This window comes from Amblyomma maculatum, chromosome 3 (assembly GCF_055883805.1).
Source record: "Amblyomma maculatum isolate TAMU_Amacu chromosome 3, ASM5588380v1, whole genome shotgun sequence".
Taxonomy (NCBI): Eukaryota; Metazoa; Arthropoda; class Arachnida; order Ixodida; family Ixodidae; genus Amblyomma; species Amblyomma maculatum.
In genome coordinates, this window is record NC_139346.1 from 122,299,310 (window position 1) to 122,325,442 (window position 26,133).

The following is a 26,133-nucleotide window of genomic DNA, read 5'->3' on the forward strand; positions in this document are numbered from 1 at the left end:
CTGCGAGCGTTCTGCCATTGCTGAGAGCAGTAGAAAGTTGCTACATTCGGAAGGTATTTGGCCGCACTACTTGAGGTGTCTAGCGCTATGAACCGCGTCCTGGTATGCGCAATGATTCGTGCATATGTCCCGAAGAGTGCACGTTTTGTGCGCTTGGTCTCCAACTTCAAATGACACGATACGAAGCGTGCGGATCGTTGCATGCAGTGCGAGTAATTTTACTTTTACAAGTCGGGAATCGAAATGAGGAACTTTCGGATGAGCGGACTGTGAGACCACGTGGGTTAAAGAACCCCAGGTGGTTGAAAAATCCGGAGCCCTCCACTACGGCATCTCTCATAGCCTGAATCGCTTTAGATGACACAACATAGTCCGGCAATGCATTGCACAACATGAACTGGACAAAACACTGTAGGAATGGGTGTCTTTGGTTGCGGAGAAACATGAACCTTAGCACCACTTGCCGCAGAAACAAATGCATGAGATACGGCGAGGTCCGTGACGTCCTGTCCGAACTGGAGCCCCCATATGAACGTCGCAAATACACGGTGGAATTTATGTATATTCGCTCGCGTACAGTACAGGGCCTGCAAGATATACATCACTTTGGCAGCTAGAAACACACTGCAGACTGCACGAGCGAATATAGAGAGGTCGTGCGCATTCACCCCATCGGGTGGTTACTTCACACATTTCATACGTTTTGCTGACCCAAACCGATCCGCTTTCATGACAGCTGCAGAGTGGTACACCGAAGTATGTGTTGGGTGTTGTGGACCACACAGTCGCAGCCACAGGGTAACTTGAATTTTAAACTAGTGAAGACAAAAAAAAAAAAAAAAAGAAATGAAAAACAAAAACACTTTCCGACACCGGGAATCGAACCCGGGCCTCCTGGGTGAGAGCCAGGTATCCTAGCCACTAGACCATGCCGGAGATATCAGGCGTGAGGGAACCAGTCCTAGTGGAGTGTCGCCAGTAAGCCGTCGAAAACCTGTTCTGTTGCTGCTCACTGGCAAGACTTGGCATGAAATTTGAAATGCCTGAAGTGAAGCACAACACAGCGTAAAGCGGCTTTCATCGGGTTCCGCAACAATGGGCACGTCGCCTTTATGTTTACACAATGCGTGCGCTATATTTTTGTTTAATATCTAATAAATGAATCCTCATAAAATTACAAGAAAAAAAGGGGGGGGGGGTATTTTAGCGAATGTTCGTTTACTGAACATTGTTTCCCCATCGCCAGACGTGGTTTCTTCAAACTCAGGCAAGTTTTGGGTTGTTAGTTTAACAGGAAAAAAAATTAGTGAATGTGTATATATTAAGAGGGGAATGATTGTTAGGCCTAAAGGGGGAAGCAGGATGAAGAATTAGAACGTGTTCATTAAGATCGGAAGAATGATTTTCAGTCTGCAGAACTTCGATGCTCTCTGTATTTACTAATGCGCGTTTATTTTCGGGCTGGTTCCGGGTTATGACTAGTTGACATCCCGTGAACGACACCGAAGCGCTGAAAAAAGAACGCTACTTGAAGAACACGGCCATTTGCACGCACGCGTATCGCGTCGCTTCGAGCTGTTTATTTGTTTACGCGCATGTCTAGCTTCGCCATATTCAACTCAAGAATTTATATTTTAAGGCGAAAGCCTGATATGGCTCATGAGACGTGAAATTTGAAGCCGGAAATTGTCCGTAGAGGCTGTCCGCAAAATGTGTCCACGAAAAGTGGTCCCAGTCACGTGATCGCAAAAGTCTGAGAAAGGAGAGGGGGGGATGATTGTGCAAAAGCATGAAGTTAATGCGACGTATGTTGTAAATTGTAATCGTTAGTGTCATTAGTCAATATGACAAGCATGAATTCTAAAATTAGTGGAATAGATTAGTGGAGTAGTACATAAGTACTACTCCAGTAATCGATGATGTTAGTATTCTTATGACAGTCTAACGATGACTTGCAACAAAAAGTGATGATGTCAATATTTTCATAACAGTCATGTCATGGGTGAGTTCTGAAAAGGGGAGTGATATGTTGCAAATAAAGCGGCGATGACGTCATCAAGTCAAGTGGAGGTCACATTACTAGGAAGGCTTGCAAAAAGTAGTAACGTCATTCGATCACATGACTAAGCTAACAGGCAAAAAGTGGTCACGCATGCCACATGGCCAGGACGACTTAAAAAAGTGATGGCATCGTCAAGTCACGTGACAGTTACATGACCAGAGCGACTTGCAAAGGAATTCGCTAGTAATTTCTGATAGTCCCATCATATCGAATTAAGCAATAGGTTGGCCCAAAACACAAAGCTTCGTCACCGAGTTTGGGCCAAGGTTGGGATTAAGGCTGAAGCCATTATAGGCTCATAAGCGTGCGTCCGTGCGTGCGTCCATCCGTTCGCAGAACGTCACACTCAGCCTGTTCAAATGGCATATCCTCATAAACCAAAAAACTTCGCTAACCAATCGAACAGCAACGCAGGTCAATTAAAAAAAATAGTTATTGAACTGATTGAAAAATTTAATTGAAATTATAGAAATTGCGATTAATTATTTTAATACAATCGACTGATTGCAATTAGTTAATCAACCGCGTGACGTCATCAATGTTAATCTCATGACGCCAATGGCAGCACCAATGGGCGGTATCACTACAGCGCAACAGGTGGCGCGACAAGTGGCTTGAACAGGTAGCGCGAGAGGTGGCGTGAACAATGGCGTCGGAGGTGGCGCCCGTCACTCCGCGTCAGTAAGCAGTAAGCAGTAAGCAGTCCGTAAGCAGTCAACCACAGTCCGGTAAAGATCGCGAAAAGACTCAACAACCACCGCAGTCATCGCACTTTGGACACTGTCCACTCAAGGAAAAGCAAAAGCGCGGGTTGCCCCGAGTTCTTTAATGGTAGAAGGTGTGTAACTTCGCTTCAAAATGCATTTATTTGTATCACACTATTCGTGAAATATAGCGGAAATTACCGCCCCTATGATAGTCTCAAAGCGACTCGTGCCCATATCTGTTGTTAAGCGCAGCAGGCTCACGTAGTTCGACTGATAATGTACAGATGGCGCGGCAGTCTTCTAGTTCCTACTTTTGAGTGATTCAGTGGGTTGGGTTTTGAGGTGCGTAACTGCGAGGAGCCAAGCAGCTGACGCGGGCAATGTGGTGGTTCTCTGTTCTGCCCTCCGGAAATAGGGCAGCCCTGGGAGAGCGCGCTTCGCACGCTTGATGGCTGTTGCGAAAGTGCCTGTCTCGATCTATTTACTGCGCGCCAGAGAGAGAGAAACTTGGGCGGTGCGGCGGCTCATATTTTCGCAAAAACGCTCGGGGATTTTGCGCCATTTTTCGAATTGGCGTTTCGGGCTCCCGCTCTTTTTCGTTTTTCCTTTATATATTGGTGTCTAGAATGTACTCGCGTCGATGCTGACCGCGGGCGCTTTTTCGCGGACAGGTGGGTTTGAACGGCAAACCCACCGAAGGAATACGCGAGGTGCAGTTCCATACGTCGTAGCCAGAGACCGGCGCTGCGTTTAACAGAGGCTTCTTCGTCGGCGATTTCGAAATCCAAGTGAGTAAAAAAAAGTTATTTTAAACTGTGCCCGCCCCCTTTTGTCCCCCCTACACACACACACACACACACACACACACACACACACACACACACACACACACACACACACACACACACACACACACACACACACACACACACACACACACACACACACACACACACACACACACACACACACACACACACACACACACACACACACACACGCGCGCGCGCGCACGCACGCACGCACGCAAAGAAAGAAACAAAAAACGACGTAAGCCGTTCTGATGGAGCATATTGCTTGTTTGTTTTTGTAACTCTGAAGCAAAGAACGAACTGTTGCGCGTGAGTTGAATGCTTGTCATACTGGAGACTGTCTTGAAAAGCTAACTTGAGCCCGTGATTAAGCGTATTGAGAAGGCCGCTTACCACAAGACATGTGCACAAACCAGTATCGGTGTAGCAAGTGCATCTGCATTGTGACTCCAAGTACGGGGACTTCAAGGTGACGGTGCCGCGCAAACGGCGATCACCTGCTGTTTCTAGAATGTTTTCACGATCGCTCTGGCAGTTTCACTAGCTGCACAAGAATTTTGATTTCATTGTATAAAACCGTACTTACTCTTGAGTGATATGCGATGCTAATACCAATTTCCTTTCGAATATATGGACTGCACATACCGTGTGTCCAGAACGGCATCTCTGACAGACTTCCACGCCGACTGCGCCAAAAGGACTTCTGCGCGTGCAACGTTGATATTATTTGAAAATGTCGGTCGGCTTTTTCCTATGGGGGTAGATATTATGAAACTGTTCTCTAAGATTCTGGGGCGCACTTTGGACCACCAAAGTGCGATGAGGCGAAAGCCTAGCGCTGTGGTCTGTAGCCCTCAAATACGGCACCTCTATCTCCCCATCTTCTTTCACTCCCCCTCCTATTCGTTACAACTCGGTTAAGGTGTCCGCGGATAATTGACAGATACTGCGTCTTCTCTTTCCTGTAAGCCAACTTGAAGCGTCGCTGATGCCTACTGTGCTACTGTTGTGCTACTGCGTCGCTGATGCCTACTGCTTCTGTATGCTGTGTGGTGCGGCGTTAGAGGAAGCGGCAAATGAATGGCGCCGCACGGACGCCTGGATCATCGCCCGGTGGGGTCAACTTCGTAAATGCGAGAATCGGTTTGGTTTGGTCTGTTTTGTGGGGTTTAACGTCCCAAAGCGACTAAGGCTATGAGACGCGCCGTAGTAGAGGACTCCGGAAATTTCTACCACCTGGGGTTCTTTAACGTGCACTGACATCGCACAGCACACGGGCGCCTTGCTTTTCGCCTCCATAGAGAAGCGGCGTAGAGGAATCTCGCGAATAATTGTGTACCCGGGTTCGAACCCGACCGCAGCGGCTGCGTTTCGATGGAGGCGAAACGAAGAGGCGTCCGTGTGCTGTGCGATGTCAGAGCGCATTAAAGATCCCCAGGTGGCCGAAACTACTCCGGAGCCCTCCACTACGGCTCCTCTTTCTCTCTTGCCACTTTAACTCCCACCTTCCTAAATCCTTTCCTTACGGCGTTCGCCCCGCCGGGGTGGTGCAGTGGTAAGACGCCCGACTACTTTGCCGGAGTACTCGGGTTCGAACCCGACCTCGGCGGCTGTGTTTCGATGGAGGCGAAGCGAAGAGGCGTACGTGTGCTGTGCGATGTCAGAGCACGTTAAAGATCCCCAGGTGGTCGAAATTACTTCGTAGCCCTCCACTATGGCTCCTCTTTCTCTCTTTCCACTTGAACTCCCACCTTCCTCCCTTCCCTTACGGCGCGGTTGCGGTGTCCGCAGAAAACAAGTGAGACAGTTACCGCGCCTTCCCTTCCTACAAATAAATCAGTTTTACGGCGTGGTTCAGGTGTCCACAGAGAAAGTGTGACAGATACTGCACCTTTTCCTTCCTATGAATCAATTATTATTATTATTATTATTATTATTATTATTATTATTATTATTATTATTATTATTATTATTATTATTATTATTATTATTATTATTATTATTATTATTATTATTATGACACTTCTCGTGAGCGGACAATCATGAGCCTATAAAAGCTTTCGCCTTAAGATAAGGCAAGTGATGTACAATAGGGACCGATTAGCTTATTGTCTAATTGGAGCGTAACCTTAGTAGGGATCCGCAGTGAACTGTCAGAGGGTTATTGGGGGAGGCTATCACGTGGATGCGGACCCTTGAAGCTATATGGTACAACGTCGCCACTTCTAAGTAAGGATCGCGGATTCCATTTCAATATTTACGTCATGATTTGTAACGGAGTGGCATTGAACACAAGCTCTTTACTTTAATATTGAATTTCGTTAACAATAAATACGACTTTTTCTGCTGAAGAAAAAACAACACCGTAGTTAAAAATCGACAAAAGATCAATTTTACTGAGCAAAAATGGCTATTACACTGTTCGGTAATCCGAAATGAGAGCGCAGGTCGACAGCTATTCTAACTTTTGCAATAGGCTGCGGTAAGTAATTCTGATGGACTTTTATTTATATATATGTACAGTCGACGCCACCCCTATGTAGAGCGCTCGATCGGCGCATAAAAATCGATACCTCGTCACAGTTTCTACATTTTACAAGCAATGCTTCTAAGGAAGTAGATCCACACAGACCTGTGATGAAGATGAGCATGAGCACTTTGTCCGCAATTCGTGGGCTGATTTTTATTTAATTTTTTTTTATTGCGGGATAAGCACTGCCCGAGCGGTACACAAGGGTGACGTCGACTGTACAGTTTGAGCCTACGCTATCCTATCCCCCGTAACCATCCTTCAACGGGCGCTAAATATTTCTGCAGTTGCTAAAAAAAAAAAAAGGGGGGGGGGGGAAGCACTTTGACACCTGCCGGCGTCTCCGCCGTGTTTGCGGCGTGTGCGAGACGTATGTACATGGGCTCGTTATTCTTCAGCTAAAACCACGGTGTTCAAATATATTTCACCGCGGATAATTTGCATATTCATCAAGCTCCGAATCTGAAGGCATAATAGAACACCCGATGCAGTTTCGCTTACGCCGGCGCAGACATCCCAGCCGGCACTAACAATCGGCCCAACATATTGCTGCCATGTTTGTAATGCACAGGCTCTGTTAACTGAGCATCTCAACACGGTGCCAATATTTGGCCAATTAATTGTACTGGCTTGAAAACATACGCCGCTCAAGCCGTGAACAGACGCTCAACAGCCGCGCTCTAAGAGAAAAAAAAAATGGACACAGTTTATTCAGTGCGTATTTATTAATATGACCAGATATATGCTTAATTCACGAACATAAACACAGCAACCGCTAATTGCCAGTTCTGATTGGCAATGATGAGTTTCATTACAGCTGTACTGTCGTCGTTAAACGACAAAAGTGCTGTGAAACGTTTTGTTGTATGGACGTGTCCGTACCCTCCTTTACGCGCGAGCTTATACAGCTCATTCTGTCGAAAACACGTCGCCCTACCCCAGTTTCGGCACGGGATTTGTCGAGAGTTGTCGGAAATGTACGCAACGTGATAGGAAAAATAGAGGCCTCTAGTTGAGGTGGTGTCCCTTCCCTTACGGCGTGGTTTACCTGTCCACAATAGAGCGTAACAGATACTGCGCATTTCCTTCCCTAATTGCTTTTTTTTTTATTCTTTTACTGAGAAGTGATATGGGTACTGCGTTTTCCTTCCCCCCCCAAAAAAAAAAAAAAAAAAAAAAGAAAGAAAATTTAGGAATGAAAAGGCCGAGTTAAAAGCGCGCTATATAGCGTCTACTCTTAAAATGAAACGTCCCTCTCTATATATATTTTTTTCTCGCCAGTGAATTATTTGTATAGTTCATCGAGATAAGGCAATGAGTACCCGAAGCAGTAGTTAAAACATTCGGCCGCCTTCGCCAGACCGGCACTGAGCTCTAAGCGTTTTCCTGAGCATCGACGAGCGGGTCCAGTCGCCCTGTCGAGCTGTGTCCGCCAATATGGCTAGCCTTGTGCATTTGGTGGTGCAGGCGGGGAAACGTTATTTTTATTTCTTTTTTTTTAATTACGCACGCTAACTCCAATATATCTGGCCAGTCAGGCTTAGGGAGACCCTGGACACACTGGCCTGGTTGGCTCATACCGACAACCTACACGACAAGGTGACGTAAAAGTGTTTTGACCAGGTTTCTGCCGCGCAAGAGCCAATTAGTCGAGATGCTCATACACCCTTGGAGTCTCGATTCGCTTGCATTAACCCACGTGAACACAGTCCGGCCCAGAATCAAAATCTGGCTTCCTGTCCCGACTACTTCGCTTAGGGCTCGCCTAACATACAGATATAGGAGCTCGAACTTCTTGAACCTATAGTACGGCTACTGTATACGTGTGTGAGGAGGGCGTAAACGGATGAAAGCTGAAGTGACGAAGATTGCGCACAGAGGCGAACTGTCCGGCTCTTATACGACTTCACATTGTTTCAAACTCCAAATCTGGCAGGTTCTTTCGCGAGCGGACATATTGGGTAACCGTGGATTGTGTGAGCCACATTTTGGGGCGTGCGTGAAAGAACGCAATCGTATAATGTGCTTCTGCAATTTTTACTCGTGGTCAGATGCTGTCAACCGCGATGGGACTTGTATCGATGGAGGGCAATGAATGCTAACTGGGCTAAATTGCGTTTACACTGTACTCGTCACCGACTTGGTCAGTCCAGTGAAAACGGAGAAAAATAATTCACCCCTCACCCGCTGTAACAGACTTACTGGTTAAAGCAGCCCCGCGATCACCCAAATGCTTAGTATGCACGAGTGCTGAATCCAAAGACGCAGGTTCGATTCTGCTCGTGGCGGCCGCGTTTCGATGGAGGGGAAATGCAAGTGTACTGTGCGATGATAATGCGCGTTAACAATACTAGGTCGTCGAAGCTTCCGAAGCCCTTTACTACGTCGCCTCACACAGCCGGTGTTGCTCTGTTTGGAACGTTAAACTGTATAAACTAAACCAATTAAGCCGCACACACCAACGGGTGAACTCCCTCAACCGATCCTCGTTGCGCTAGTGCACATGTCATAGTGTCAATTATGATATAAGCCGAAAGAGAAGGTAGCAACCTGTGAACATATAGTGAGTATTCTTCATAGTATTTGAGCTTGGGTCAATAGTTTGAGCGTTAGTACTAGATGGCGTGCAATGTTAATAGCTTGTTGAACCAGCCCGGTAAGCGCGAACCATTCACATTTGAAGAATTTACGTTGGACCAAGCCAAAGGCGCAGTTTTTATTGACCTGAACACTCTGCCTTTGCCCGTTTTCGTCGTTTAGTTTGCCCTTATGTTTTTGCGCAATCAGCTAGGTCGATAAATTTTGGCGAAGCACGAAAAAGAAAAACAAATCGACGTATCCCGGGGCGATGAACAGCTTACTGGAGACCAGGATGAGATGCGTGACGACGCGTTGCCGTGTTTCAGTGACCAGCCGCGCGCAATCGGTACGATCTCTTTGCACAAAGTAACCAGGCCAGTACACTCTTTTGCTTTACGTTATACACCCACGACTGCGGGGCGTGTTCTCCCGATTGCACGCATCGAGGCGTCCACCTTTTCGAGCCGCGGTTTCCCAGGGAACCTGGGCCCCGGGCTTTGCATCGACCTGAGCCGCTACAGTCTGCGCGTGTACAGGGTCCGTTCACTTTGCACCGCCCGGGAGCATAGTTTTTTTTTTTCCACGGGCTTTGGAGCCGTACCTGGCGGCACGTGTGCAGTGGCAGCACGGCTGCCACACAGATGTGCGCTGGCCTTGTTTCCTACAGCGCAGAACACCATCCGACGTGCTAATAGCTGGCTTTTTTTTTTTTTTCAAGGACTTCAGAAGCGTCGTCTCTCTGCGCAAGGTCATATCGCAAGGTTTTGTCAGCAGTTACTGGAAGCTTGCTTCGTGTCACGAAAATCTGTTAACGCTGTGCACGGTACGGTGACAGGTGGTGCCCAAGTAGCATGCAGCCGTAGTGCGACAGCCGCCTGATATAGAACACGACGTTGCTCGAAAGCATAGCCAACAAGGGTTGCTTGCTTTGATTTGATATTTAACGTCCCAAAGCGACACGGGTTGTGCGGGACATTGCAGTAAAGGGTCATGTACGTACCTAACGACATCGCACATTACACGGGCGCCTTGCTTTTCGCCTCAGTCGAAAAGCGGCCGTCGCGTCTAGAAATGAACCGTTTTCGCCCGGTTCAGAAGTCGAACGCTCTAGCCACTTGGTCACCGCGACGGAGGTAATTAAATAATGTTTATCACCGGTTCTCCTGCAGTTAAGTGCCTAAACCAACTTTTGTTTATAGGGCAGCAGAGAAAAAGATTAAAATAATTACAGCGCGATAAGTAAAAAAAACAATATACACATGTTGCCGCCCAGTAAGCGATCCTGCTCCCTTTTCACCGATCGCGATGTGGTGTCGACCTGCAAGCTTCGCTTTGTCTTGTTTTTTTTGAAAGACACGTACACATGGGGGGGGGGGGGGGGGTGGGGGGGAGGGCTCATACCACGTGGCGAATTTTCAGCTTCAGTGAGCAGCTCACTTCCGGCACATTTTCGGCAGTTAAATCAGTAAACCTTCGCATGAAGAACTTTCTTTGTAAATATACTTATTTTTTCAGAGAAGCATGTTAAGAATTTATTTCTGTGAAAATTCAGAAAAAAAAATATAAACGTATGACCTTTTTTATTCTTTTTTTTTTTCGACAATAGGAACAATAAACAAACGAAAGAAGTGTTTTTTGGGAGTACTTCTCGCGTTCATATGCTGTGTTTTGTCGTAGTTGATCGCGCTACATGATTTCGCGACGTGAAAATTAACAGCGCAGCTAACGTGTCAACACAGCACACATTTACTCAGCATCCAAAAACTCTTGTGTATATTGATTTCGCGATTGCAATTCATGAAAAGCTAGCGCGGTTTGGTCCCTAGCCGAAACACTCGCAACGCGAAAGTCGGAGTGACCCTATAGCAACAGCGCAGTTCATTTGGGAACCCGCATAAGCGGATCACCGTAGCGGAATGCGGAAGTGTGTACAGTCGGCCAAGTTGGTGACGCACTGTGAAAAGAGCTTAGAGCTAAAGCAGCGAACAGAGGCGGAAACACATGCTCTTGTTTTTTCAAGCGAGCGCGTGAATTAAGTTGATGCTTGTGGTATGTGGCTGCCACTCTTTTCCCAAAGTGTTCTTTTCCCCTTGAGCAGAATACTTATCACTCCATGCAGCATACTTACTAATTACACACTCACAGAACTATACAAAGGCTAATTTTCGGGTTCTGCGATTGTCTTAAAAAAATAACTTTAGCCCAGCCTAACTATAGCTTAACTGCCGTTTTGATCGATATACGCCTTCAAACGAAGTGTGTGAAAATGACGGTAGGTGGATTGAGAACAGCGGCGCTTATATCATACTGTTCTAGCCACCCATTCTATAGTCACCCATTCTAGCCACTCATAGCGTCTCTCATAGTCTGAGTTGCTTTGGGACGTTAAACCCCACAAACCAACCAACCATTCTAGCCACCCTAACTACAGTGCGTGCTAGGCATTCTAGTAGGTACACTATAGTACAACTCTCTTCACTTTGTCATGTCCTTCTCTACTTGAGTTCGTTTAAACGCTCTGAGTGGCCTTTGCTTTCGAGTGACGAAACTAATGAGGGCGGCTTTTGGCAGCACTTCATTCCTTTCCTGGGAGGGAAAAAAAATGCATTGTCTGAATGCTCGCCAATTTCCACACCCCGCCGCTTCCCTACACAGATATCAACCACGGCTGAAACTGCGGAAATACGTAGATAACATTGCGCTGGCTGTTTCTGTACATAAATGATAGCTATGGGCATGCTTCGTGTGTTCCGGCATGGTCTAGTGGCTAGGATACCTGGCTTTCACCCAGGAGGCCCGGGTTCGATTCCCGGTGTCGGAAGCGCATGTTTTTACATTTTTACCCCTTTGACGTTACACCCCAATTTTGTTGTTTCGTGCGTGTGTATAGGATAAATCCAGCGTTTAGCTAGTTCCTGGTGTCTTTTTTCTGATCCTGAAAGCATCTCACGTGGTAGAAAAAACTCTGGCCTTAGAAAAAATTAACCTTGTGACGCGTTACTTATTTCCTTTAGTTCTACAGATTAATCTGGATATATTGAGACGCCATGTTGGAAATAATAGATAACTGTTTTTCATGAGCGCGGGCCAAGAAAGCCTAATTTGCATGCTTATAGATATACACGCACGCACGTGTATGTAATAAGGTCGTTGCAGCGGCTCATGCATTGGCGGCTGTGCATCATCATACCGTCCTTTCAGAACCCTTCGAAAGCCGGACTGGCGTACCGAGATAATTGCTTTACCCTTGGAAAGCTACCTACCGGAACGAGCGCTGGCTGCTTTCTATGTTTTCCGGTTCGCTGGCGTGCAATCAATGCGGCTTGCGCTGCACACGTCCGCAGCACTCCCGACTCTTCGAATAATGAAGGCAGACTCTTTGCCGCAGAGCTCAACGGCGTGTCAGCATCTTGATTTAAGTGGCGAAAAAATTACAAGGCTTCAACGCTGCTGAACCAAACATTGAGCGAAAGCATTAGCTGCGGGTGACCGAGCGTTCTTCTTCTCTTTTTCTTCTTCTTCAGCCCACATATAAAGCCCCGCTTTAACCAAGCCGTATGAACGTGCCTTAGTGGCCTATAGGGGTAGCGTGAATGCGCGGGTCCTAGCAGGCTGATTCTGACATAACCGTCCCATGTGAAACGAGAGACCCAAGTTGGCAGCTCCTGCCAGCCACATACCTTAAGCCACGAATCACGTGAGCACCAGCTGCGCCTCTAGCGCGCCACGCCGACCGCTCTTGTGTCACGTGGGATGTGACGTCACGCGCTGCGCCGTGGCTGCGACCGCGCTACGCCGACCGCTTGAGTTGGTAGCCCAGCTCTCACCCTAGTGTCACGTGGGGTGTGACGTCACGCACTGCGCCGTGGCTGCGACCGTGCTACACCGACCGCTTGAGTTGGTAGCCCAGCTCTCACCCTAGTGTCACTTGGGGTGTGACGTCATAGCGTCACGTGGGTGCGGCCGCGCTACGCCGACCGCTTGAGTTGGTATCCCAGCTCTCACTCTAGTGTCAAGTGGGGTGTGACGTCACAGCATCACGTGAGTGCGGCCGCGCCACGCTGAAGGCTCGAAACCTATAGTATTGCTTTCGCAATAAATAAAAACGGTCGAGGAGTGCTGTTTATGCGACAATTACAGCGAGAATTTCCCACGCTGTCTTTTTCCTTTCATGTCTCATATATTTGTTAAATCTGTCAGTCAATTTTCACGCCGTTCTCGCACAGTCTCTCCACAGAAGTCATTGCCTTCAACTTTTTTCTCTGCATTTGAATGTAGAGCTATTCCAATAGCGTCGCGAAGGAGCGTCATTCAGTCTGCTCGCCAAGCGTGGTATCTTCCACTGGAGCTGACGACGTCGCTTGCATCTCTGAGCATTGACATTTTGTGCCAGTAGGCCCTAATTTGCTGTTAGCAGTGTCATCTGCGCTTTTCATTCTTTCCTCTCTTTTATCTACCGTATTTTCTCTCTGTCTCCTCTATGGCCAGATGGCGGTGCCACGACGGAGCATGTTCTGGACCCAGCTTTCGGCCCTGATATGGCGCAACTACTTACTCAAGAAGACGGAAAAGGCAAAGACGTTCTGGGTGAGTGGGGCCGTATACCACTGCGTTATCCACGTATCATGTGCATCAAGTGCGGCATCAAACTAAAAGTACATATATCCCCAGTCGGAAAAAACTATATTATGTTCTGGTGTCACAACAGAATTTCTGTGCGGTTTTTGACAGTGTACCTGTTGTGACAACAAATTTTTGTAGTAACGTCAGAAATTTCTGTAGTTACGACAGAAAAGTACGTCAGAAAGGACTGCAGACCTATCGGAAAGTGCTACAAATTACTACATTCTGACGTTTACGGCAGAAATACAGGATATTTTGTCATACTTTCGACACAGTTCTGTATTCTTTTCGACTGGGCAGGGTGTCAACGAGGCAATATTTTTTTGCGCACAGCTGCACAATCCTGTGTGACAGGTGTTGATGAGGCAAAACTTGGCACACAAAGTGTTATTTCGCATTACTCACACATGGAAAGCGTATTCCCTCCTGAGACACGCACTAAACCTTACAACAGTGCCGCATGCGTACACTGCTCTCTGCGCTCAAGCGCTGTCAGTGTAAACGCTCTCTGCCTGAGCTCCGCGTATGTAGGCACTTAAGGACAACCATCTCCTCACCCTGCGCCATTGGTCATCGCAGGAGGTGGTGATGCCGCTTCTGATGGTGGCGTCTCTGATGAGCATCCGGAGCGGCCTCAAGCCCAGTTCGAAGCCTCCCCACTATAACCCGGTGGGGCGCGTGCGCCTGCTGACGCCCTCGCACCTCTCACAGCTCACCGGCGAGGTGATGGCGGCGCCGGCGACGCCGGATACGCAGCAGTTCATGCGCGACCTCATCAACTTCCTCAACGCCAACACCTACACCAGCGGATTCAACTACTCCATATACAACTCGTCGGAAGAAATGGAGGAGGTGCGGTGAATCTCGCGTTATGTCTGCCACTCATTACGAGCTGTGCATTTGGGAACCAGCAGAAGTTCATTCAGTGATTCAAGAAAAACACTACGAAAGTTGTCCTTCCCGAAGGAGCACTTTTATTTTGTGCGGCTTGTTAACGTTAACAAAGAAAGGAGTTGCTGCATGAAAAATAACTCATTTCGCGCACAAATACGCCCCCTGGACGAAAGGCTGTAGTTTCTCACCTCGGCATCTCGTCGTAGTGTCTCCAAATAGCTATTCTCACTAGTTGCGTTCATGCAAAAGTGTTTGTGTACAGGAGAACAGACTAGCTTCCGCAGTCTATACAACAGCAGTAGTGCCGACGCCACTGCTCGATCCATGCACCGCCCCTCATTACAGCGCATCTCAGCTGCTCATAGCCAAGGCATAGTGTTCTCTAGCTGTATCGCAATGCCCGTCAACCCTTCCGAGCACGTTCCCACATTGTTACGGCGTTTGATGAGACAGCGGCCTCTGTCTATTGCAACGTTCTGAGTTTCTCGCGCGCTGCCAATCCTCTCCACCAGCACAGTTCATTAATTCATTCGCCTTTGCAGACCGCACTTTTAAACCTTAAAAGCCAGATAGGCACATGCTACCAGTTTGTTACCCTAAGCGACCATCGGTTATCCTCTTCGTGTCTGCGTGTCTCAGGTAACAAACTGGATTCCAAGGGAAGGAAAGCGTAGCAGGGGGGGGGGGGGGGGGGGGGGCAGAAAGTTAGGTGGGCGGATGAGGTTAAGAAGTTCGCAGGGGTCAAGTGGATGCAGCTAGCACAGAACCGGGTTAAGTGGAGAAATATGGGAGAGGCCTTCGCCTGCAGTGGGTATAGTCAGGCTGCTGCTGCTGATGATTATGATGATGAGGCACACGTTGTCCAATCAAGACAGCCAGCGAGACAGCGGAGGTGCGACATGAGTAGCAGTACGCGAATTCGGCGCTAGTTCTGCGCTAATTATGGCCGTGTTGCCCCTTACAATATAAGTGTTTGTACTTAACGCAGTAGCTTGTACGATGAATCGGGCCGTGGCGTACCTACGAGCTCGGGTCATCACACCCGCTTGGCGACACGAAGTGTTCACAAACGAAAAGTTCAGTGACAGTTCGTTCTCGGATGATTATCCGACGCTTGCATCGAGCCTCGTGCCCCTGGACGACGTTAATATGGGTTTTCACCTGTTTGTGTCGCAGGCGTATCGGCAAAACTCCACGCGGTCTATGGTGGGCATCTTCTTCGAAGGGGAGGATCTCAAGAACAACGGCTCCTACCAGCTCCGGTTTCCATTGCGACACCTGCCTTCGCCCGAGCTCAAGCATGTCGGAATAGGTAAGCAAGACAGGCCCGACGTGTGATTCGTTTGGCGCCTGAACTCTGGAATAGCGTGTTTGGTTCATTGCGCGAAAAGAAGGGAAGTTCATTGTCTCTGAGCGGCATTTTGATTCGAGGAATAAACACGGCGTTAATTGGAGAGGTTCTTTGCGATAGTACTAGAAACAATTGTTCATTGAGCGAGCACATTGGGCTGATAGCACTATACCTAGTCCTTTTAAGGAAAATATTTAGATATATGGTGCAGCATCAGTCCGAACTAGCATACGGACAGAGGCCTGATCAGGAACCAATTGCCTTTAGCTTCTGTTCCTGCATCAGGCAGTGTATTTGTTTGCTATCAAAAAGTGAAATAAATAAATTATAATTAATTAATTACAGGCAGAGTATAATTGTCTGTACCCTGTCACAAAGATCAGCTGGTGCTTTTCGAAGCACTCTGTTGACTGCAGGCCGTTATTTTTAATGCAGAGCTGACGCCTACTTCTTCACTCACCTCTTATTTCTCACTGCTGTTTCTACGGCCGTAGCTCGTGACTGCAAATATATTTAACAAATTTTCATTCGTTCTTGCTCTCCATCGCTGCTGTCGCAAGCAGTTTTCAGTCACCCTTTAGCCAAAACGTGCATTCTCTGCAGTTGCATTAGTAACATGTGGCAATGAGGTTACACCAAAAAAAAAAAAAAAAAAGAGACAAAACGCACGCACTAAAGTTACTGCCCACTTTACAAACACTGAGCGGCTGAAATGCACACATCTTTCAAGCACAAAAAAAACGCAAACCAACGAGATATACGCGAAAACCATATGCCTCGAGGTCCTTAACGCAGGAGGCTATCTTTGTATTTGCACCAAACGAAAATAGATTGTGCCAGACTACGCCAAACCTTTAAGAACGATTTCAAGAAAACGAGGAACGACCAGTGGGTGAATATTAACTAGGTAACGCATGTACGTGCGCTTTTTTTTTTTTTTTGTTCGCACAGCCGCCTCACAGTTGTCTCAGATTTGGCTGTCTGAAAACGCCGCCCGCTAGAAACATTTGCTGGCTGCCAATCAGCCCCGAAAGTTGCGTGATTAAACTGCTACCTCCATTGATACGGCTCAAATTCGCTGCAAAACATTTAAAATGTCGTTATGAGCCGAATAATGATAGTGTAGCGCGAGGTGAAAATGAATGCCTCCGCGATAGTTTCTACAGTCCTCTAAGATTGTCAATAAGCCTTGGCCTATGAACCGTATTGCTGCGTCGTTTCCACTGGATTGTCGCAGCAAATTAACTACAGGCAACTGGAGTCGAGCTTTGCTCTCACAACAACTTAAAAGTTTATAAATGGATATATCGAACGAATTTCTATTCCTATTGGAGGTTTCCGTAGAATCCCTTCTATACGATGTCTTATTTTTAGTGAGTAACACTTTCTCTTCACTAGAATATAATTAATCTCCATTGAAGCGCAGTGGCCATTTCCTGATGAGTACGCCACTTTTAAATGGTTCGCATTCGATGTGAAAAATATCAGTCGCCCCATTCTCCAACCACCTCTGTAAAAAAATATCAAAAATATCAACCACCTTAATGCATTTGGCCCACTACGGGCGATCTGCTTTTCTGCTACTGCGTGCCGCTCATTTCCAAAGCAAAAGTGCAAAATAATTTACGTTGATGGGAAGGCGACTGCCATCAGAGCCTCCGGTCTGGCATGAGCAGTTTCCACAAGGCGTCTCCGTAATGCTGATAAAGTGTTATGGCCGGCGCACTTGTGGGATTTACAGTGAAGCAAACCAAAAGGTGCACTCGCTAAGAAACTGCTTCCGAGTGCCCTGTTTTATGGCGGCGCATATAGGTTTCGGCGCTTAGAAAACGCCGTTAAGTACTGTGAACATTTCTAACTTCTTTACGACATTTTTTTTTCATAACTTGTTTTATAGGCTGTGCTAATCTATGCGGGCTGCGGAAAACACAGGCGCGTGTTGACGAGGATGACGTATACGGTTGGTGTACAGCAAAAGCTTACGGGGGGAAAGTTTGCGGAAAAGGGTAGTTTTACGCCTTTTACTGAAACATTGTACCAAGATAACTTTTCGTCTAGTAAACTGTTTTATATAGGGTAATAATAATAATAACTGGTTCACAGGAAATGAAAAGCGCAGTGTCTGTCACACTTGTTCGGTGAACAATTCAACCGCGCCGTAAGGGGTTGATCACAGAATGATGTTACAGGTGTGATTAGGTTAGACTTAGCGTAACGATAGTTTTCGAAAGAGAAGCCACACCGTGAGCCATAGTTGGCCATTTGCCTCAGTGCTACCCAGGTCATGCCTTTTCTCTCAATAATGATACGTCTATTGGCAAGGTGACACTGGTGACACTGGCGCATGGTGACACTGGCACCATGTTGCCGCTTTCTTTCTGTGACGAGGGCGCGATTTTTTTTGCACGCACTTTCGCAGAGATGTGCCGGATAAAACACTTCGTGCACTCGTCCGACACCACGCTATGTCCGGGAAGTGCGTACTACTCGAGCGGGTTCAGCGTCCTGCAGGCCGCCATCGACTACACATTCCTTAAGGTAGGTGGGACTGTCACCGAGGCCCTGCCAGATATGTGCTAAGGAGGGGCAAGGGAGTACTTGGTTATAATGAACAGCCAAATCTGCTTACACAGCAGTCGTGACTGTATACTGCTCACAGCTGATCTTCAGGACAACGGCAGAAGGACGCGAAGGGATAAAGGGACGTAGTACATGAGGCCATCGTACCAGTGTGTCACATAGAGCAAGTCTAGGGCTCAGTTGTATCAATTGAGTCCTAGACTTGATCAATTGAATTTGTATCAATTTGTGTCAATTGAAAACCTTTGTCTTAATCGATATCCAGCACTCCGGATAGTGGAAGAGACGAAGTTTAACCTAAAGTGTAAGTGGCCGTAGCACTATTTGCACAGTTAAGAAGAAATGTTCACAAGGTGGTTGTGGTGCCTTCTGACGCCGATAGTTTACTGCCCTGGTCGGAGGCGACGCATCTGCCTGTTCATCTGTAGAGATATTCCACGAACTACCTCAAGAAGTACAGGCAACGTATGCGGATAGATATAATGAAAGCAGTATGAATAGTAGCCCCTGTATATGCTCCCACCAAGAACCATGGAAGTAGAGGACAGGTAATGTTCTGTGTATATGCTTCAGCAGTGAGTACACGGAAGACGTGCGCATCTGCCTGCATTTCATTCGACGGTTCATAAGAGCCGCAGTCGAATTCCTCTAAGAGAAGCCATCTTGAAGACTCAGTTAAGGAAATGCATGGGATAAGACGTGGGTGGGTTTGTGCCACATGTCCGTGACGTTGCAACATGCCAACCGCTCCCATGAGGCAAATTCGCCGGAAGTCGAAGTCATATCTATATGACGTGATGAGCGGGGCATTTAAATGCCACGGAACTTAGTGACAGAAATGCGTTTTCTGCCGCATCTAGTAATTAGGCCATGCTACGACGTTTACCGGCTTGGCTTATATGCACAGGATTAGGCCATGGCAATGTTTCAATTAAACCAATTGCAAATATCGTATCTGAAACTTCTAGAATTTATCACATTTAAAAAAAATAAGAAGCATGACGCTGTTGCTGCTCATAAACGGGCCATGTAAACCCATTTCAATCCGATGATGAACGCCACAATGCCGTTAACCTCGGAATCCGCTTCAGTGCTACCTACATGCCTCAAGGTAAGGCAGTGGGATTAGTCAGTCAAAGTGTTCTATTTCAGACAACACAGTTACAGTTGTCTAGGGGACAAACCAAAAAGCAAATAAGTGCCTGACGAAGAGTCTGCCTCATTGCTCCAACTGAGGAGCACAAGACATTCAAAGCAGAAGGCACACACTTAGTTACAGACTGTGCATCTATTGAAATGCCTGGGAACCACTAGTGAAAGCGATAAAATTTGTCAAACGTGTCTACTTTGCATATGCACTGGCCTTGTCATACATATGCAGCCCACAATATTTGTTCCTCGTCTATGTAGTGCTATTGGTTTGTATCGTACTTTAATTTCACCAGGAAAGAGGCCCGACATGCTGTGGCGAACCTTGCTGGCAGGTCAGCCCAACAAGCCCAGCGTTACTTTCGCTTCCCCTGACTTTGATCTGCAGATGTGGACCAAGAACAGCGACCTGAAGCTCCCCGAGATCATTGTCCGGTTGATGCCCAAGCCGGCGTACGTGGACCCGGGCACCACGTGGCGGACACTGGTGCCGCTCTACCTGACGCTGGCCTTCTCGCCATTCGTGTCTGTCCTCTGCGTCAACATCGTGCTCGAGAAGGAACGGAAGATCAAGGAGGGCATGCTCATGATGGGCATGATGCCTTCGGCCTACTGGTATATACCACTCAATCCCTACCTCCCTCACGTCATCTGTCCGCGCAAGAATTTAACTATTTGCGAAGAGGGTCGAAAAGTCAACGGAGAGAATGGAAGGCCAGCACACAAGGCGCTCGAGCCGTTCTCTTCTACTAAGCATTGCCTGCCTTTGCAAGAATTATTTGCTAGCACGCACGTATCGTCTAAATGAGCAGCTATGTAACTCTACCTGAGTCGAATCGGCTGTCCAACTCTGTCTGAAACCAGGAAAATTTATGGGGGTGCAACTGCAGTCTCGAACGCTGTTTAAGGAAACTCAAATCGCCTACGTAACTTCTACTTGTGGTGGTACCAAATGTGCCACAGATAGGTTGTAAGTGGTCAATGGAATCGAAATTAATTATATAAAAAATTGATTCCCTGAAGGAGTGAGTTCGATCCTGGCTAAGCCGCGGCCGTTTTTTTTTTTTTGATTGGAGACGTAAAGCAAAGAGCCTGTGTACCGTGCGATGTCTGCGCATCTTAAAGAATCCCAGATGGTCGAAATTTATTTGAAGCCCTGCACTAGGCTGTCCTTAATAGCATGAATCGCTTTGCGACAATAAACGCCGTAAATCAAACCAAATTGAAAAAAAAACTATTGAATGTTTAAAGAAGGATCCTTTTTTTTTTTGGCTTTTTGCTTCACATTTAGCTTCGGCAGTCACGATGTAATTATCAGTTGGTAAAAAAGGACCCGCGAAAACCCGTGATTTTGTTACGTTTCAGGACTGCCTGGTCATTGGTGGAGGCCGTGGTGGTGGCCAACGTAGCTGCCATCATGACCTTCATGGTGTACGTGCTGCGCATCCTGCCCAACACGGACATCCTGATCGTGTTCGTACTGTCGCTGCTCTACGGCCTCACCATCGTCATGTTCAGCTTCATGGCGACCCCGTTCTTCGACAAGTCCAAGGTTGCCGGCTCCGTGGTGGGCCTCATGATGCTCATCTTCAGCTTCTTCTACATGCTCGCCGTGTTCCTCAAGGGTCGCGTGTCCACGTGGGTCTTCTACGCCGTGGCGTTGCTCTCGCCCGCCGCCTTCACCCTGGGCATCGAGAAGGTGAGCCAGATGGACGTCAAAGGTGCCATGCACTGGGACCACGTCTTCGACGAGGGCTTCTCCGTGGGAAGCGCCATCATCATGCTGACCGTGGACATCTTCCTCTACGCCTTCCTCGCCTACTACTTCGACGCCATCGTGCCAGGTGAGAAGACCCCCCATCGACTATGGGGCTTCTAACGACAAGGGGGCACCAGGTGGTGTGTCCTCGGGCGAAAGAGGAAAGACCTTTTGGCTTAGTTGTTGGCTGAACCTGTGCTGGCCACGAATAAGTGGTGGACATAATCTCAGTTATGGCACTTGAGCCGTCCGTCGCGTGACTATATATGCTGGGATAAATGCCGCGGTCGGTATACCCTAAATCTCTGTAGTGTCAGACGTGCGGTTCTGTCTGCCTTGTGTGTCCGAGCGGAAATAATTATTTTTCCCATGCTTTCCTATCCAGCTCGCGCTCTTTCTCCCTCTGAAGGCGCTCGATCACGTTTCTTCGTCACTTAGAGGAAAACATCGCGCACAATCACCACACGGTCCCAGAAACTGACAGGCACGTGTGACATTTTTCTCTTTGTGGCCAGCAGGCACAACTTGACCTTATGGTTCCATGGCTCCTTACCTGCTTCGCTGAAAGGGAAAGAGAAAAAAAATTGCTCAGCACTTTCTTGATAAACATTTTTACGTTGACATCGCATCACTGTGGGAATGGGAATTGGCGTTTTGGGTCCGTGCAATCTTGCCGCTTCGACAGCAATCTAGACTACGTTAACACTGCCAGTTGTAGGCGTGTACCAAAAACTGAGGAAACTGAAGCGAACGGCAGGCGCAGGCACGTGCTTGCTAAGTGACTTGCAGACAAGATCGAGGCTTCACTGAGGGGCATTCCAGAGAGCGGTAGCGTCGTTGCAGCTAGTGCGCCATTTTCGTTCTTGTATTCTGGTACCAGCTAGCACAGTGTGAGGTTAGCCGCTAAGTACCCCCTCCGTGTCGAAAGCGATGCGAAGCGTTACTGTGGGTTCTTAAATGCTTCCCTGTCCATTCTTTGTGAAATTGTGGCGCATCAATTTTGCAGCAGTACTGCGCCGCGATATAACCGCGGTTTCTATTCGGTGTTGCGGCTTGGCGGCTGCCCTTGCGCCGCAGCTGGAGAGCAAAATTTGCTGTCTGCGTTGCTCTCGGCAGAACTAGTAGCATTGGTTATCAGTTGAGAACTGCCTATATGATATGCAAGGTGCATCGAGTAGAAACAGCTCATAAACGAATGCTAGTTCAGCAGAAAAGCGATACGCTTTAGCCGCTTTATTTGTGAACAAAAAGGCCGAGCTACCAGCATAAACTGCATTTTCAGCGTAGCGTTTTAGTTGCTTGCACGGTGCACTGCTTTGAATGCGCATGACCTGGAATTAAGGCACCGGTACTATTGATCTGCACCTATTCCCCTAGATTCAGTTTTAACACGTCAATTGCCAGTTATAAGTCGCTGAACGGACCAAGACAGCGCATGTCTTATCTCTGAAAGCAAATCTCCGCTCATTGGGCCCACAGCTGAGGTTCTTGGGCTCGCCAACTAGTGGAATTGCAAAGTTCGGTAGATTTCTACGCTTATATGTCTACGCATGTACCAAAATGCAAGCCGTGCACAAGACAAGCTTCGACATCGGTGAACATAAAGCGTGGCAGTAAATGCCCGGATCGCGCACCATGTCAGCCAGCGCCTCCACACTCGAACTGGTGGAGTGTTTTATCCAAGGAGAATATTACATTATAGCGTAAGGGCTCTGTGTCACATTAACGCCGATGTCGGCGTTATCGCGGTTGTAGCGCGGAAATATTCTCGTGATTGCGTATAAAAAGTGTGACGTAATTGTTCTTTGTGCAGCGTCCAGGGTGACGCCATACCATTTCTCTTCCCATTTGCGCACATTATCAGTGAAGTTGGAGGCTAGCTTCCAATGGGTGCATGGAAAAGTTCTCAGAAGCTTCCCGAAAAAGGGAAGCTGAACTTCCTCTCCGCCTGGGTGCACAGCCTGGACTTTGAAGGCTGCACTGCAGGGGCCGCGCAGTTTTCAATTTCATGACTGTATGCTTAGGCTGGCTTGCTACTAACCTTTGTGATGATTTCCGTGTCTCGAAAACTTTCGTGGCAGCGTTAGGAACACATAACCACCTTTGCCAAAAGCAGCCGAGCAGTTCCGCCTACGGCCGGAGTGCTCCCCGGCTGCGAGTTAAACTGGCCGACGTCGGCCTGCATCCTTGCGCGGTATAACAGTGGTTCGAAGGCGCAAAATCTCCCACCGAATATTTCTACTTGCTTGCTTTGCTGTCTCTCAAGGAAGTAGAATGAAGGCGGACGCTTACGTCGGCCAGTTACGCTCGCAGCCAAGGATCATGGGGCGAGTGCCGTAAAGCCTGTACGGTGTCGGGACTACAGACATTTGCACCATTCAGTGCTAGCCTTCAGGCCCGAGATCGTTCTGCACGATGTTTTTGGGGCCGGCGAAGATCGCGGACGCCCTTTAGTCATCTTAAATAGGATGTGGGACCAATTTGCCAGCGCTGAACGGCGCTGAAGTTTGTCGAGGCCGTGCGCTAGAGCGTTCGCGTTAAGCGTGGTAGATGCACATATAGACCTTTGCATCGGGCGAGGAGGTTGTCGAAACGCCTCCTCTCTGGACTGTTGCTAACCGATTCTGCTGCCGTCTCCACCGTGTTGACGTCAGGCGCACACAACAGCCCAGCGAGCAATATGGTGACACCTAGGAGGCCCTCGTGTCAAAGGTCTATAGCCGTAGACTGCTCACTGTAAAGCGTGCTCTGCCGCACAAAGAACGTCTCGGCGGAGAAGCCCATCCTGTAAAACACGTTTTCGCTTTGCGTTAATGTCGGCCTTTCGGACATTATAGTGGGAACTTACACAGTCAGGAAACAAAACAAGAACGGTAAAAAAAAAAAAAAAAAAAAAAGAATATAGGAGGACTGGTGATTCGTTCGACATTGTGTGAAAAGCTGCAAAGCGCTTCATCCATTGGCTTCAAATATGGTTTGATAAAAACACTGGACCATGTTTTGAGTTGCAAACAGAACGAGTAATCTTGGCAGTTCCTTTAGAAAGCAAGTGATATGTTTAAACCAGATGTTATTTACGGTGAAAACCACGTGCCTTTTTTAAATCCTGCAGGCAGAGTTTAATGCTGGGTCCATTTAATACATGCTTGGGATGATAGTCGAACAGTATGCACTGTGAATTCTCATTGCATCAGGTAACAATGAAAAGATTGCTAAGAAGTTGTAGATCAATTTCAACCAGTGTCTTGAGTTGTTTCACTATGCCTACAGATTTGAAACGAAAGCGCGCGCACAGAACTACCGCTTCGGTGTTTCGGTGCAAGGAAAACAAAAAATGAAGCACGATTTATGGAAATACGTTTTGTTGTATAATATCATCAGCAGCTCAACTACAATATCTGCAGGACAATGGCATATCCCATATCCCTGCAATTAACTTTTTCATGCACCAAGTGCGTCCACCTAAACCCGGCACGCCGTTCGCTGCTACGAATGTATTCCATTAGGCGAAGGGTTCATTGGTGGCCATGGCTTTGCACTGCGTGCTCTACCCGCGCTCATTTCTTCGCCTAGGTTAACAGTGAGTCGCGATTTTTCCGTGTTCTTCTGTAATCCCTCATTTTCCCTCAATGCCGTACATTTCCCAGTTATCTTTACATACCTCATTGTTCAACGCTTTACGTCAGATTTCACGTTTTTGCACCACGGGATGGTACCGGCACGCTAACGAAACGGTGCCTGCAAAATGCACACCGAACCGTCCTCAATCGTCCAATAAATTCACTTTTAAGTGACACACAGCTCGTTCGGCCGAAAAGCCATCGGCATCACAGTTGTAGTTGTCAGCACCGAGGCTGCGTAAAAAAAAAAAGTCGCATCATGCTAATTCGTGCTTCTAGTGACTGATAATAGACCGATGTGTGATAGGCAATGACGGGTTAATGAAATAATTGTTATTGATAAAATTAAGAAAATGAAAAACATGGAAAAAAAAATGGGTTCAAAGGTGTCAAAATTCTCAGAATGAAAAGCCAATGCTTGATGATACCGATTTAACAATTTAGACTGTGTATTTTGATAATTAGTTTAAATTGAAGATAATGAAAAATTTAGAAAAATAGCCCCGTCGTGGTGGTGCAGTGGTTAAGATGTCCGACTACTGTGCCGGAGTACTTGGGTTCGAACCCGAGTGCCGGCGGCTGCGTTTCGATGGAGACGAAATGGAGTGGCGTCCGTGTGGTGTGCGATGTCAGTGCACGTTAAAGACCCCCAGGTGGTCGACATTATTCCACAGGCCTTCACTACAGCGCCCTTTTCTTTCCTTCCACTATGCTCCCACTTTTCTCCGTTCTCCTACGGCGCGCTTTAGCTGTCCACGGGGAAAAGTGTGACAGATACTGCGCGTTCCCTTTCCTATTAACCTGATATTAAAGGGACACTAAAGAGAGAAAGGAAGTGGGTTCGCATCGATAGAATGCCAGTTCCTGATTACAAAAAGACCACTCTTACTGAAAACAGAGCTGTTATAAGGTAGTAAAGAAGAATAACAGAAATACAGGTATCGCCACCACAGCCAAACGGCCGAGGCTCGCAACTACAAATCACGTGACGCGGTAGGGATCCCGGAGGCTGACAAATGCGAATTACGTTGCATGTTTGAATGCGGTAGTACGTTTTTTCTCAAAGATGATAACACGCTTTTATCATACGTAAACGACGGCGAAAAGACAACGTAAATGTTGCAAGGCAAATACAAAAATATACTTGGAGGCGCCACAGGCGCCCACTTCAGTTTTGGTTGTTTCGGCTCAGGCATTTCGTGCGCACTCGGATAGTTTGTTTGAACCTGCAGCGCCTGAATTACGAGCTTGGAGCAGCAGATGCGCCTTGATGGTTCCCATTTGAGCATTCGGAGGCACGAGCGAGCGAAATCCGCTACCGCCGACACACTCCTTCGTTCACACTTCTGCGCCAACATATCGCCGTCTTTGCCGCTTCGACTGCGACCTGACCGCTTGACTGCAGCTACGCACGCCACGAAAAGCATACATATGCTAAGTACCGAAGGAAAAACGCATTATCATTC

The 26,133-nt window shown here is 47.5% G+C and overlaps 1 protein-coding gene and 2 non-coding genes across 6 annotated transcripts in view; 2 read left to right on the forward strand and 1 right to left on the reverse strand.

Moving 5' to 3' along the window:
• Positions 1-26,133, forward strand: part of LOC146195897 (cholesterol transporter ABCA5-like) — a 125,027-nt gene that overhangs the window by 68,129 nt on the left and 30,765 nt on the right. For all 4 annotated transcript variants that reach the window (XM_084597940.1, XM_084597941.1, XM_084597942.1 and 1 more), the window contains exons 3-8: positions 13,180-13,278; positions 13,894-14,166; positions 15,385-15,520; positions 17,979-18,097; positions 19,677-19,903; positions 20,654-21,132. In XM_084597940.1, coding sequence (XP_084454066.1) covers positions 13,180-13,278; positions 13,894-14,166; positions 15,385-15,520; positions 17,979-18,097; positions 19,677-19,903; positions 20,654-21,132 — 1,333 coding nt within the window. The remainder of the gene's footprint in view (positions 1-13,179; positions 13,279-13,893; positions 14,167-15,384; positions 15,521-17,978; positions 18,098-19,676; positions 19,904-20,653; positions 21,133-26,133) is intronic.
• TRNAE-CUC (transfer RNA glutamic acid (anticodon CUC)) lies at positions 865-936 on the reverse strand. Its single transcript has one exon. It is a non-coding gene; the product is annotated as a tRNA-Glu (tRNA).
• Positions 11,441-11,512, forward strand: TRNAE-UUC (transfer RNA glutamic acid (anticodon UUC)). The gene has a single exon. It is a non-coding gene; the product is annotated as a tRNA-Glu (tRNA).